General features: G+C 41.2%; 2 protein-coding genes across 3 annotated transcripts in view; one reads left to right on the top strand and one right to left on the bottom strand.

Annotated features, from left to right (window-relative positions):
- Window positions 1–13,134, bottom strand: part of ABHD17B (abhydrolase domain containing 17B, depalmitoylase) — a 52,997-nt gene extending 39,863 nt beyond the window's left edge. Inside the window, exon 1 of one of the 2 annotated variants that reach the window (XM_055311645.1) lies at window positions 12,532–13,134. Coding sequence is in view for 1 of the 2 variants with exons in the window: in XM_055311646.1 (XP_055167621.1) it covers window positions 8,812–8,826 (15 nt within the window). In the remaining variant the exon portion in view is untranslated. Of the gene's footprint in view, window positions 1–8,811; window positions 8,834–12,531 lie in introns of those variants that run through there. The other variant, XM_055311646.1, reaches the window with a different exon arrangement.
- Window positions 13,135–13,531: 397 nt separating this feature from the next.
- Window positions 13,532–13,729, top strand: part of CUNH9orf85 (chromosome unknown C9orf85 homolog) — a 61,414-nt gene continuing 61,216 nt past the window's right edge. The window contains exon 1 of the mRNA XM_055312051.1: window positions 13,532–13,720. Within this exon, the coding sequence (XP_055168026.1) occupies window positions 13,619–13,720 (102 nt within the window). The 5' untranslated portion in view covers window positions 13,532–13,618. The remainder of the gene's footprint in view (window positions 13,721–13,729) is intronic.

Here is a 13,729-nt window from a genome sequence, read left to right as displayed (position 1 = left end):
GATCAGGCCCTGGACTGAAGACGGCACTAAACCGCTGAGCCACCGGGGCTGCCCATCAAAACAGATCTTGTTTTGAACCAGGATTCACAACACTAATGTAATTTAAGGCTTGAATCTTTCTGGAGATCATGATAATTACACATATTTCTATTTACACTACATTCTATGCATTAAAAAAAACACACCTTATGATAGATTTAAAATCCTTTAGAGGCAATTAAATAGACCATTAAGTTGGAGGTAATTTCCACATGGGCAGATTACTAATTTATTAAAGATGTTTTATCTGGTTAACGCGCAATAATTGCAACATAGCATATCAATTTCCGGACTATAAAGTGGTAATACTTTATTTTTATATATCAAGTTATATCATGAGTGTCCTTTGACAAGGTTGGAAAATTCTTTATTTAAAGGGTCATTTGATGGGTGGCCAAAAAGAAAAAAAAAAAAAACAGAAATGCTTCCCAACTGATTAATTTGGGAAGCCATTTAAAGAGCCTAGTAGGGCAGCCCGGGTGGCTCAGCAGTTTAGTGCCGCCTTCAGCCCAGGGCCTGATCCTGGATACCTGGGATTGAGTCCCACGTTGGGCTCCCTGCATGGAGCTTGATTCTCCCTCTGCCTGTGTCTCTGCCTCTCTCTCTGTCTCTCATGAATAAATAAAAAAAAATCTTAAAAAACCCTCAAAAAACTGAAAGAGCCTAGTACTCATGAATTATTTTGAATAATCTTTCCTATTGGCAAAAATGGAATATTCTTTTATGTTTGACTGAGGGCTTATTTTGGGATAAAATGTATGCTAATGAGAAGGCTTTACATCTTGAAACATTCATTTTTGTTTTTGAAACCTTCGTTTTTAAATGGTTCAGGCTTTTAAGGATTTATTTGAGAGCCAAAGAGTAAGATAATGGGCAGAGGGAAAAACTCAAGCAGACTCCCTAAGTGTAGAGCCCAGGACCCTGAGACAAAGGTTCAGGCATTTAAAATAAATGATTTGCTCCCACAGCCCCCAGGTGCAACACATTGTCTTTAAGTGATAAAGCAGCAATCAAATGCCCTGACACCACCTTAAAAGATCAAATTTGTCTTTAGAGGGGACTGGTCTTGCCATCTAGTTAGGGTAGTCAACCGCAGCTGCTGAAGACCTCAGGTAATGGAGCGTATCCTCACTCAAAAGTTAGCCCATCTTCAGATGGTAAGAAATTCTTCTCTTTTCCACCTTTAGCATCAACATCAGGGAATATCAGCAAATGTCTCACTCACCATCTCCCTATCTTCAGAACTTGGGGAGATGGCAGCTTGGGTGGCTCAGCAGTTTAGTGAGTGCCGCCTTCAGCCCAGGGTGTGATCCTGAAGACCTGGGATTGAGTCCCAGGTCAGGCTCCCTGCCTGGAGTGTCTGTCTGTCTGTCTGTCTGTCTGTCTGTCTCTCTTTCTCTCTCAAATAAATAAATAAATAAATAAATAAATAAATAAATAAATAAATAAATCTTTAAAAAAACAATGGCAGCTATAAGCCTCTGAACTTTTGATTTTTTTTTTCTGTATTACTCTCATTGTAGCCTAAGAGGTTTCAAATAGTTGCTACCTGGACTTCCACAGAAAAAGTGTGCTTTGTCCTAGAGCTATGCACTAGAGCATTTACAGATCAAGGACAGATGTCGAGCAGAAGCAGAGCAGGAGCAGTCCAGGTGGCTCAGTGGCGTGCCGCCTTCAGCCAGGGCGTGGCTTTCCAGTACCATCAAAGGCAGAAGCAGAAATTCAGAACATGGAGCCTAGGACTTTGATAGGAACCCTAAAAAATGTGTCACACATGTGTTGATTAAAGATGGGATGTTATAGTTGATTAGGTTAATACTTACATTTCTTTTTTTCTTTTAAGATTTTATTTATTCATGAGAGACACAGAAAGGGGCAGAGACATTGGCAGAGGGAGAAGCAGGCTCCCTGCAGGGAGCCTGATGCAAGACTGGATCCCAGGACCCCGGGATCACGCCCTGAGCCAAGGCAGATGCTCAACCACTGAGCTACCCAAAGTGCCCCAATACTTACATTTCTATAAGCCAATAAGTTTATGCATACAGGAGAATATTTCTAAACAGGAACAAGGTAAGGTAGTAAGTAATGATATAATGTTAGAGCAACTTGATTTCCTATTTCTAAAAACATTTGAGGGCATTTGCAGGCTCCATCAGTGGAGCATGTTAACTCTATTTCCGTGTTGTTAAATTTAAGCCCCACACTGGGTATAGAGATTACTTAAAAATAAAAAAATAGAAAACATTTGGATTTACAATAGCTTTCAGCAATTGACAAAATAAACCATAATAAACAAAACCACAAGTACTTAGTATGTTAACAAAAGGAAAAGAGTTCAGAAATTTTTTTTTTTTTTTTATTTATGATAGTCACACACACAGAGAGAGAGAGAGAGGCAGAGACACAGGCAGAGGGAGAAGCAGGCTCCATGCGCCGGGAGCCCGACGTGGGATTTGATCCGGGGTCTCCAGGATCGCGCCCTGGGCCAAAGGCAGGCGCCAAACAGCTGCGCCACCCAGGGATCCCACAGAAATTTTTTTTAAAAGATTTTATTTATTTATTAGACACACACACACACACACACACAGAGGCAGAGATACAGGCAGAGAGAGAAACAGGCTCCATTTAGGGAGCCTGACTTGGGACTCGATCCCAAGTCTCCAGGATCACACCCTGGGCTGAAGGCAGCGCTAAACCACTGAAGCCACCGGGGCTGCCCAGAGTTCAGGAATTAATGCTATATATTTCTCAGAGTTGTTTCAGTTTATCACTTTATTAATTTATCATAAGTTTGGTAATGAGAACCCTTAGAAATCAATTTGCAGCAAAATACGAGTTTCTAACAAGGAGGGAAATACAATATTTATTTATTTATTTATTTTTCAATATTTAGTTTCTTTGAACATAAATGTTTATCAGTAACAACCGAAGTAACAATGTACTATATTTTTGTGTAAAATATTGTCATTTCATGAGTCTTTTGGAAAGGGTGGTTTGAGGACCGGTACTGATCTATGATAAAGTTATTCTTTGGCAAAATGAGAAAAGCTACAGATAATAGTAGTGGGCTTAATGATTTTTTACAGGTTTGCCTTCTACTTGTTTGGACATTATGTCCTTCTTATTTTTGTTAAAATACAACGTTTTGTGAAAAACTACATAAAAAAATTAAAAAATTTTAACAGGCACTAAGTTAAAAAACATTTTTTTTTAAGTGATTTCACCGGGCAAAACAAATTAGAAGCCTCTTACTGTTTTTCCCTTTTGGGGGAATTTGGCCCTTAAAAACAAAAAAAGTTTTAGTACTAAGCTCTGGAGCTAGACATAAACAATAAAATCATAGCTTAGTTTCCTATTAGTTGTGTGGCTTTAGACGACTTCAGAGCCTCAATTTTCCTATCTGTAAACTTTGCAAGAGTTGCTAGGAATATTTAAATAAGGTAACATCTAAATTCCTGGCATACTAGATGCAGAAAAAGATGGTTTTTACTTGGAACAGGCAGGTACATATTTGATAATCTCCTTCTGAACCTTAGAAATCAATTCATTGAATCCTGATTGCCTTTTCATTCCTTTAAGTTCTAATTCCCTCATAACCAATCCCTCCACGTATTCTAGATTGTTTCAATGTCTCTAGCATCTTCAAAGACCCCGCCTAATCAATTATCCTGTTTCCTGTATCCTTAGTCTCTCCTGCTCTACTGGCTCATTCATTATCTTCTGTTCAGAAACATAATCAAGATTCTCCTCTTTAAAACGAGTATACATCTATATCTAGATCCTTAAAAAAAAAAAAAAAAGATTTTATTTGAGAGACAGCAAGAAGAGGCTCCCCACTGGGCAGGGGGCCTGATGTGGGGCTAGATCCCAGAACCCTGGAATTAAGACCTGAGCCACCAAAGGTGCCCTATATCTGGATTCTAATTACCATCTCTGAGTGTGCTTCAGAATCAAACTTTTTATTTCTCACTTCCCAATCTTCCATAAATGAATTGTAATCTAACATCTACCATAAAATTGTTGACCCATTTAAGATTACCAACAACGTCTTAAAATTTCAAAGTGCAGGGGCACCTGGGTGGCTCAGTCAGGTTAAGCATCTGCCCTCAGCAGGTCATGATCCCAGGATCCTGGGACTGAGCCCCTTGATGAATTCCCTGATCAGCAGTGAGTCTACTTCTCCCTCTAGCTCTGCCTTGGCCCCTGCCATGTGCACACACACTCTCTTGCCCGCTCTTTTCAAACAGATGAATTCTTAAATTTTTTTTCCCCAAAGTGCACTGGGTACTTCTCAGTCTTCAATTTATAAAATCATCTGTGGCATTAAACACCACTGTCCTTTCTTTCCTTCTTGAAACTAACTTCCAGCCTTGGTTTTTCTGGTGACCTCTTCAGTTTTAATATTATTTTTACAGATTGGCCTTTTGTCTTCCTCTTTTGTTTAATTCACCCAAGCCCATTGGTTTAATTATTACTTGGGTTCTTTGTCTTCCAGTCTTTTTATCTCAACTGTACCCATGGCTATAACTACCTCTTACAACACTAAAGAGGCCTAAATCTAAAAACTTCAATCTCTAGCACAGACTTCTCCTGTAAGCTACAGACTCTGAGTTATCTCCATGTGTACTGCCCTCTATCTTTCCTTTCTCTTCATTCCTCATTCAATCAAGGCCTGTCTCCTATGTATCTCTCTCCACTCCCTCAGCCACATCTTCGCTTAAAAACTTTTTATTTAACATAATAGAATCACTCACTAATATCTGTATCATACTCTTCTAATTCACACTCTACACTGCTGTCAGGTGATGTCACTTTCCTGTTTAAAATCTTTCAACGGGCCTTATAGTCCTCGTAAATAAATCAAATTCTTTAGAATACGTCATACATGATTCCTTTACCCTCTCTGCTTCCTACTCTCTAACCTCATTTCTGAGCATTTGCCTATTCATGCATTCTACTGAACATACTATTCTCCTCAGTGAGACCAATTCTTTCTTCCCTCTATGCCTTTGTGCATACCGTTCCTTCTCCATTGGTTAAATTCCCCCAACTCAATCACTTCCTCTACAAACAAATGACACAACTTTTACTATTTTTTTTTTTAAAGCCAACTTTTACTTCTTTTTCTAGGGGGAGAAAATCTCCCCTGAAGAATGCTCACGCTGACAGATTTAATCCCTTCAATGAAACTTTTTTGGAGTGCATACGCACCTATCAAGTTATAAAACAAAATGTCTTTCTAAGGAATTCTAACCAAAAAAATTGAAAACCATTACCCTAGAGAATTGTATCTGAATGTCCTTAATGTAAAATTTTAAAATGTTCTCCTCAATCCTATTAACTTTACTGCCCTAAATCTTTATTAATACAAGTGTCAATAAGGTCTGTTAAAAAGCTCTGAACAAAATGGAACTCACAGTGTTTTACTTATAAGCTTGCCAAAAGCAGTTACTGAATGGCATTATTTCCTTGGTAATAACTGAAGTGCAAAGAATAATTTTTACTTTTGGGGTTGGAGATGTCTAGGCTAGAGTAAAAAAAAATATCTAGGCCACAATTGGTGGATGGCATTTTTTGGGGAAAAGTTTATTAGAGGAATTGTTTCAATTGATTTTAATCTTAAAAAACACATTTAGGGGGCAGCCTTGGTGGCACAGTGGTTTAGCGCCGCCTGCAGCCCAGGGCCTGATCCTGGAGACCTGGGATGGAGTCCCATGTCGGGCTCCCTGAATGGAGCCTGCTTCTCCCTCTGCCTGTGTCTCTGCCTCTCTCTCTCTCATGAATAAACAAAATCTTAAAAAAAAAAAAAAAAAAAGAATCTAAATTCAGAAGTCAAACAAGTTTACCGATTGATAAATTGATTGTCTTCAATTTTTGTTCATAGGGGCACTCTTGCTCTACTTTAGGTTTGCTGAGGATATAACGCAGATTTGCTTATCCCAAGTTAATAAGGTTATTTCAACCCCTTTTCTTCTCTACCCTGACCTACACTAAAAGCATATACTCATTTTCTCTTAATCCTGTTCTTTTAATGTGACATCTTAAAAATGTTTAATAACCCAAGACAACCATACTGTTTGAAATTTCCTTAGCAGTATCTATTTATAATAGTAAAGACCTCTAACTCTACTGCCAATTCTATCTAATACTACCTCCTTAGTTAGATACAATGAGAAGCTTCATGGGGGAAAACAAAATAGTCTTAACTACAATATTGTTTGTGTCATAATGATTTTCCAAATGCTACAATCTAACAACATAAGCTACGTGTTTTTGTTTTATACTTTAGCTGTATTGAAGAAAGGGGGGAAAAGGGGAAAAAGCAGCACAGGGAAAATAAAACCAAATATATTTGGATTTCATCCAAATTCTCCTTGGCCTTGTCATTTTATACCATTTAGCAGTGTCAATTCATCCCAAATGCAAGATGATACGTATCTATCCCCTACCTCCATCACAAAGATGGTGTGCTATGATAAGCTAAAGCCTATAAGACATTTTGAGGCTCTAGCACAAATACACAACATTCTCAACAAATCTGAGATCTTCGCGTAAAAAAGGGTTAAAGGTAGTTTACGAATGACTATGTGTTAATAAAATATAACACTGACTGGTTCTTCTCATTAGTATTTCAGAAGAGGTGGGATAAAATTTATCAATTTATCTGGTGACACCGATAATTACACTGTGATGCTATGAAAATAAAGTACAGAGTGCCACATGAGAACTAGGTGGGGGCAGGAGGTAGGTGTTTTCACTTGTTATCTCCTTTAATCTTAATAATACTTTTCTCAGGTTATCATCCTTTTATACATGAGGAAATCAAGGCTTCAGGTTTTTAACTCAGTTAATTTGTCCAAGTTCACACAACTTATTACATGGGAAAGCCAAGGATACATATTTAACTTAAAGACTATACTCCATCCACTCTTCCAAGATTTTGCTAATATCTGCATGGCTAGTGTCTTGTCTTCGCTGCTCACTCTTCTTCTCAATGAAGCTTACCCTTAACCACCCTATTTAATAGGTCCAACTGACTCCTTTAATTCCCCCTATGCTTTACTTTTTCTTTAGAAGTATTTGTCACTTTCCAAATCTTAGATAGGTTTAAAATTCTGCATATAGCTAACAGTCCTCTGCTACGTGGCAGGCCTAGGAAGCTAAGGATCTTTGCTTGTATTCTTTATAGATGTACCCCCTGTGCCTCCAAACTCTAAAATAGTAATGACACACAGTAGACCCTGACCCAATTTTCTTTTACTACTTTTCACCTCTACCTATATGTAAGAACTTGCCTAGCCATTCTCATTTTTAATTCTAGGGAAAATAAAACAGGACCTATTTCTGAGCCAAATTAACATCAAAATAATATGTGAATTTAGTCTAAAATTCTGTTTAAAAATTAGGGTCATAACCATTAAAACTATTCGAGCCAGAATAAAAAGTGATAAAAACACAAGTAAAATAAAACAAAATGTAAAGGATGCAAATGATGATGAGTGATCAGTACTGCCTGCTCACGTTCTGTGATGCTTGAGAGGCTGAATTTAAGGTAGAGAAGAAACATGGGAATGAAAGTAAAGCAGTGGTCCCCAAAACTTAGGAATTTCAAAAATCAGATTTTTTAAAAGTTGGAATGACAGAGTAGCCAAATTTTAATTTTCCTACAAAGGAATATTAAAAACTAAATACAATCTATCTTTAATTTCATCAAAACACATTAACATAAAAAATGACATAGTTTCACTATGGAGAGTAGTGATTTTACTAATAAGTAAATTCAGATCCACATATACCTCATTACATAAAAATAGTCCCGGGGTACCTGGGTGGCTCAGGTCATGATGCCGGGATCCTGGGATCGAGTCCTGCATCAGGTTCCCCTCGGGGAACCTGCTTCTCCCTCTGCCTCTGCCCCTCTCTCTGACTCATGAATAAAAATAAAAATCTTTAAAAAATAAAATAAAAACAAAAATAGTTTTTGTGTGAATTTAAGACCTAAAATGAAAAGTAATTCTTTAAAAAGCTGTATCAGAATCCTCACAACCTCAGGATAGAAAAGACTACCTTTAAAAAAAAAAAAGCACGATTATAAAATGCATTTGACTAGGAGCACCTGCTCGGCTTAGTCAGCAGAGCATGCAACTCTTGATCTTGGGGTCATGAGTTCAAGTCCCACTTCGGTGTAGAGACTACTTAAATAAATGAATCTTGGGCAACCCCGGTGGCTCAGCAGTTTAGCGCCGCCTTCAGCCCAGGGTGGGATCCTGGAGGATTGAGTCCCATGGCAGGCTCCCTGTATGGAGCCTGCTTCTCCGCCTCTCTCTCTCTCTCTCTGTCTCTCATGAATAAATAAATAAAATCTTTAAAAAAAATAAAATGAATCTTAAAATTATATATATATTTGACTTTAAAATAAAGAATATTAAGTCAGGGACGCCTGAGTGGCTCAGTGGTTGGGAGCCTTCCTTCTGCCCAGGGCAGGATCCTGGAGCCATGAGATCGAGGAATCGATTCCTCATCAGGCTCTGCTTGGAGCTTGCTTCTCCCATGAATAAATAAATCTTTAAAAAAAAAACCCAACACATTAAGTTGTACAAAAAAACCATATTTACAGTGAAAAGACATGCTAAAGACTGGAAAATATTTGTGAAGGCTACTAAGCATTGTTATCCAGAATACATAACAAGCATTTATGAATCAGTAAGATAAACAATCTCATTAAAAAAAAATATATATATATATATATAAAAAGAAGCTGCTGATACATACCCTTTGTTCTAACATACTACCATTAGATTTACATCCCAGTGCAATCTTCTCAGTGATGGCTTTTTAGTTGTATAACAATAGGGGGCACTACTGAACAGCTTCCAGGGATGCCAGGCACTCTTGGCACATAGAGATGATGCTGTCCCGTCTCATGACTTTTGAATATTCTGTTGGTCACTCATTTAAGGGAATGAGGCAGGGGGTGGGGGACATATGGTCAGATATTTAAAAACAGGACTTAAACAAAATATATTTCCATTGCTTTAATATAGATGAAGATTTTAAAGAATGCAACCACTGTGTAAAGAGAGAAGACTGCATTTTTTTGGTCCAAACTTTACTGAAAACAGTTATTTCAGAAACTATTTTATCAACAACAGTGCCACCATTGGTATTTGAACAGCCAATTCAACACACCTGTTTTAATTTGCATCGGTAGCTTAATCTATTCATTGTGATACTAAACACGGTGCAAAGTGTCTGACTACTACTGTTTCTTCTAGCAGTGCCTCTTGGATTTTAATGTGTGCACAAATCACCTGGGAATCTTCTTAAAATTCAGCATGCGTCAGTAGGGTAGGGCCTGAGTTTCTGATTTCTAACAAGCTCCCAGGATTCTGATTTTACTAGTCCACTATCACACTTGGTAGCAAGATTAGAGCGTGGTTTGGTCTGAGTATCTACATAGTGAGACACAATATTTAGTGATAAATTCTTATATTTTAGTATAATGTAAATTTACTCTAAGTTTTCATTTTATTATAAGTTTGTAAGTTAAGTTTCAAATGAATGAAAGTTGATTATTTTGAATTTCATTTTAGTGCATTATTGGGGATGTTATAAACTGTTTTTTTTATAAACTTTCTATAAAAATGGAATATAGGCTCAAAAACCACTGCCCTAAAGGAAGTCTTGCACATGTACCTAAGTAAACATATACAAGAAAATTTCCTTCTTGTGTTTAAGAAGTAACTGGAAAAAACTAAAATGACCAACAGAAATCTGAGTTACATAATGAAACACATACCATTATCGCTGTAAAAATAAACTAGTTACCTGAATGAACAGATAAATCTTGGCAAATTGAATTTGGAAAGCAGGCTACCCATACAAACATTTAAATAGTTTTAAAATAATCAAAGAAAAGCTATACAATGTTAAAGGACATAAAGGCATGTAGTTAAGTATAAACATGTGGATAGGAAGGATGCATTTTAATTTCTGGTTAGTGGTTGGGAGTGGGGGAAAGAGGAAGTAGGATTTAAGAGGACTGTTCAAAGTACAAAGGAAGCTTCATTTTGTTTTGTAGTTTTATTTCTTCAACTGAGTAATGGATGCATGGATATTCATTATATTGTATGTTGCCAATATGCAAAGGATTCAGGACTAGAAGTCAGGAAATTCAGGTTCAAGTCTCAGTTCTGCTTCTTACAAATTATGTAGCTTTAGGCAATTCAAAGAATTAACTTCCCTTGGCTTTATTTTATTTGTAAAATTGTCGTAAAACATCACTTTTCCTCCCCAACTCACAAGGCTGGGTTTGAGAGGTATAATAAAGGGCAACTTATATGAGAATTTTCTTAACATGGTAGGTAGGAAAGGTAGAACAAAACCTTGGATATATTAGAAATAAGATCTACAGTAAATAAACCAACCAAGCTAATTTGTCCCTCTCTATTTTCTCATCATCACTGATTCTAAAGATATTAACAGCAATCTTAACACGGAAGAAATTTTGTTCTCAATTCTTAGATGGTGGCATATGGATAGACCTTCTCCTTATTAGAATTATTATTTCTTTAGGCTAATTCTTCACCAAGGAATTGAAATTCCTGATACAAAAATAAGAGAACTGCATTGAAAAACACTCTTATTAATAAACTAAATCAATGTCACATAACCAAAGTAACTGTTAGTTCTCTATAAAGTGAGGAGGTGGCACATCTTATTAGCCCTATATTACAGATGGAGAAACGGATTCAGATGTGGGATAGCTCTGCTTGTAGTTGCAGACCAATTCAATGACAGAACTTGGAACAGACACTAGTTGCCTAGTTCTTTTGTGTTCATAATAATGTTCATCAAAAACATTATTTTGCAATGATGTTTTATGATGATTTTGTCAGTCACAGGAAATAGAAAACCAACTACAGTCCTGCACAGCAAGGGACAAAATTAAAACTGCCTAGCCTGCTAAAAATCTAATCCTATCCTTTCCAATTAACCTTATTAATATTAGAGTAGGAGAAAAGAGAGGTCAAAATATGGGCGAGGGTGCTATTCATTTCCTCATGGACCTCAAATAATAAAATTACTGTACAACAGGGATTTTATTGCTTTTATAGGTTGAAACATGTCTACTTCCCCTGTTCTTTAAGCCACCACCTCTAAATCTCAAAAATTAAGCAACAAGCGAAGAGTTGGGTAGTCCCAAATAAGAACACTGGTAATTACGATTATTAAAATATTGGTCATGATTAGATACTAGATATGTTCCACAACTGAATGTATGGTATCCACACATGAAAAGACAAACTATGGAGAAAAGTTCATTTTAAGTTTCCCTGTTAACATAAACAGATACACGCTATTACAACATATACCTGACTTTTTACTCAGACTCATTTGGCAGTTCCAAATGCTGACACAAGAAGATCTCCAAAATTTTTTATTAGAGCCTTAAAAAAAAAAAATCAATGAATCATCTTGCGGATGAAGTATTATATGCATATATATTACGAAACATATTAAACAGAAAACACCTTTTCATAAACAGCCAAAATTTAAAGGTCACCCTCTCTGTATTCCGTTATTCATCTTTTTGCTTATCAAACCCACCTCACGCAGATTTAGATCACAGCATCACTTAAAAAAAAACCAAAAAAAAAAAAAACCCTGTGTTCTGGCATTGGCAGGAATCTCCCAAGGATCAAAGCTCTGAACTTTTTTTTTTCTTACAAAAAGCTGGGGTTAAACTCACTTTTCTTTACACACACACGCACACAAGAGCCCTACACAACGGTACACTCTTAACTCGACAGAACTTTCGTTTTAGGGTTAAAAAGAAATTTCCAAACAAAATCTCTCCTTTTCCAACTCAAAAGCAACTACGCAGGAGCCCAGCCTAGAGTTCGAGGGCAGAGTTTGAAACAGGTTAAGATTCAGGCAGAGCCACCCCGAGCGAGAAGAGGAACCCTGCGACGGGCCGATCCCAGGTCGGAGCGAGGCTGGCACACTCGAGGACATTCCGGAGAAAGCCTTCGGGCATCGCCAGCCGCACAGCGAGCCCGGGAGGAGGAGGAGGAGAACCTGACCCCCTCTTCCTGCCCACGGGGCGAAGAGCAAAACAAGTGAAACGAGACCCTGCTCCGCAAGGCGGACCCGAGACCTTTCCCAGTCAGTCCGTCCGTCCGTCCGTCCGTCCCCCTGCCGCCCCCGGACTCCCCCAGCCTCCGGGACCGCAGCGACCCTCCGACCTCTCCCCCCCCCCCTTCCCCGAGCCACCGGAGAAGCTCGACCCGAGGCGGCTTCCGCGGCGTCCTCGCCTTCCGCCGCCGCCGAGAGGGATCCCGGTCGCCAACAACAAAGACGCCTCCCGTTCCCCTCCCCCTCCCCCTCCCCCTCCCGGCCCGGGCTCGGCCCTCCCGCGCTGCGGCTCCCGGCCTAGCGCCCCCTCCCCGAGCCCGGCCGCAGAGCCCGGCCCACCGCGGCCCCACGCACCTGCACCTGAGGGGCCGCAGCCAAGGCGTCGGGAAGAAAGGGCCGGGAGAGACAGCCTCTGCCGACGCGCTGTCCCCCACAAGGTGCGACCCACGCCGCCGCCGCCGCCGGACTGTGCCGGCCTGCGGGCGGGCGCGGCCGAGCAGGGGGGGACGAGGGCTGCAGCCCCCGGCGCCGGGACGAAGAAGGACGGCGGCGCCCGGGCGGGGCGGCTCGCGCTCTCGAGCCTCGCCTCGCGCCGGCCCTGCTCCTCCACACGGGCTCGCGTTCTGCTGACTAACGGCCCCGGCGCGAGGCTCTGGGGCGGCCGCCGCCGTCGGCTGCTCTCGGGCCTCACGTCCCGCGCGGCCGTGGTCGCAGCCGCCGCCGCCGCCGCCTCCCTTTCTGGCACTGCAGGCACCAACCAGACCCAGCCAGGTCTTTCTTCTCCTTCGTGCTCCTTTCTTGGCTCCTCCTCAGCTTGCCACCGCGGGGCTGGCTCCGGTGGCGGGAGGAAGGCTGCAAGGGAACCGAGGGGGCGAGCAGAGCCCCGGCCGAGGCTGGAGTTGGTCACCGACTGGAGGAAGATGCCAAGCTGACCCGGGCTCCAGCCTGCGAGCGGGCCGGGGGAGGGACGCAGCCCAGCTTAGCCCGACTTCCGCCAATCACAGGCCGCCCAGCCGAGCCGGGCGCCGGGAGAGGCTGAGCGGAGTCGGCAGGAGGCGGGGACTGCGGAAACGAGGAGCCAATGACAGCAAAGGCTCCCCGCCTCTCCGCCTTGATGGGCAGCCACGTTCGGACCAATGGGGGAAATTCTCGCTTCGGAGGAAGCGGGATTTAGACGCCCGGGTTGAGAGAGAGGTGGCGCGGAGGGGGATGGGTCGAGACCGGGCCGCGTGGGAGAACCTTGACGGTTCTGAGGGACCGGAGGGTGGCCTTTGACCTCCGCGGTGGGTCACGTGGGCTGGCGGGGGGCGGGGGCGGAAAGGCGGGAGAAGTTCCTTCCGGGTCAGTGGCAGAAGCGTGGACTGCGTGGGGGAGAGCTCCTGGCGTCTTGGTCTCCCCCGCGTCTTCCCTGTACCGACGCGAGGCGATCGTGGTTTCCACGATGAGCTCCCAGAAAGGGAACGTGGCTCGTTCCAGGCCTCAGAGGCACCAGAATACGTTTAGCTTCAAAAATGACAAGTTTGATAAGAGTGTTCAGACCAAGGTAGGAACC

This window comes from Nyctereutes procyonoides, unplaced genomic scaffold, assembly GCF_905146905.1.
Source record: "Nyctereutes procyonoides isolate TBG_1078 unplaced genomic scaffold, NYPRO_anot_genome, whole genome shotgun sequence".
NCBI classification, from domain to species: Eukaryota; Metazoa; Chordata; class Mammalia; order Carnivora; family Canidae; genus Nyctereutes; species Nyctereutes procyonoides.
This window is presented reverse-complemented; position numbering and strand designations above follow the sequence as displayed.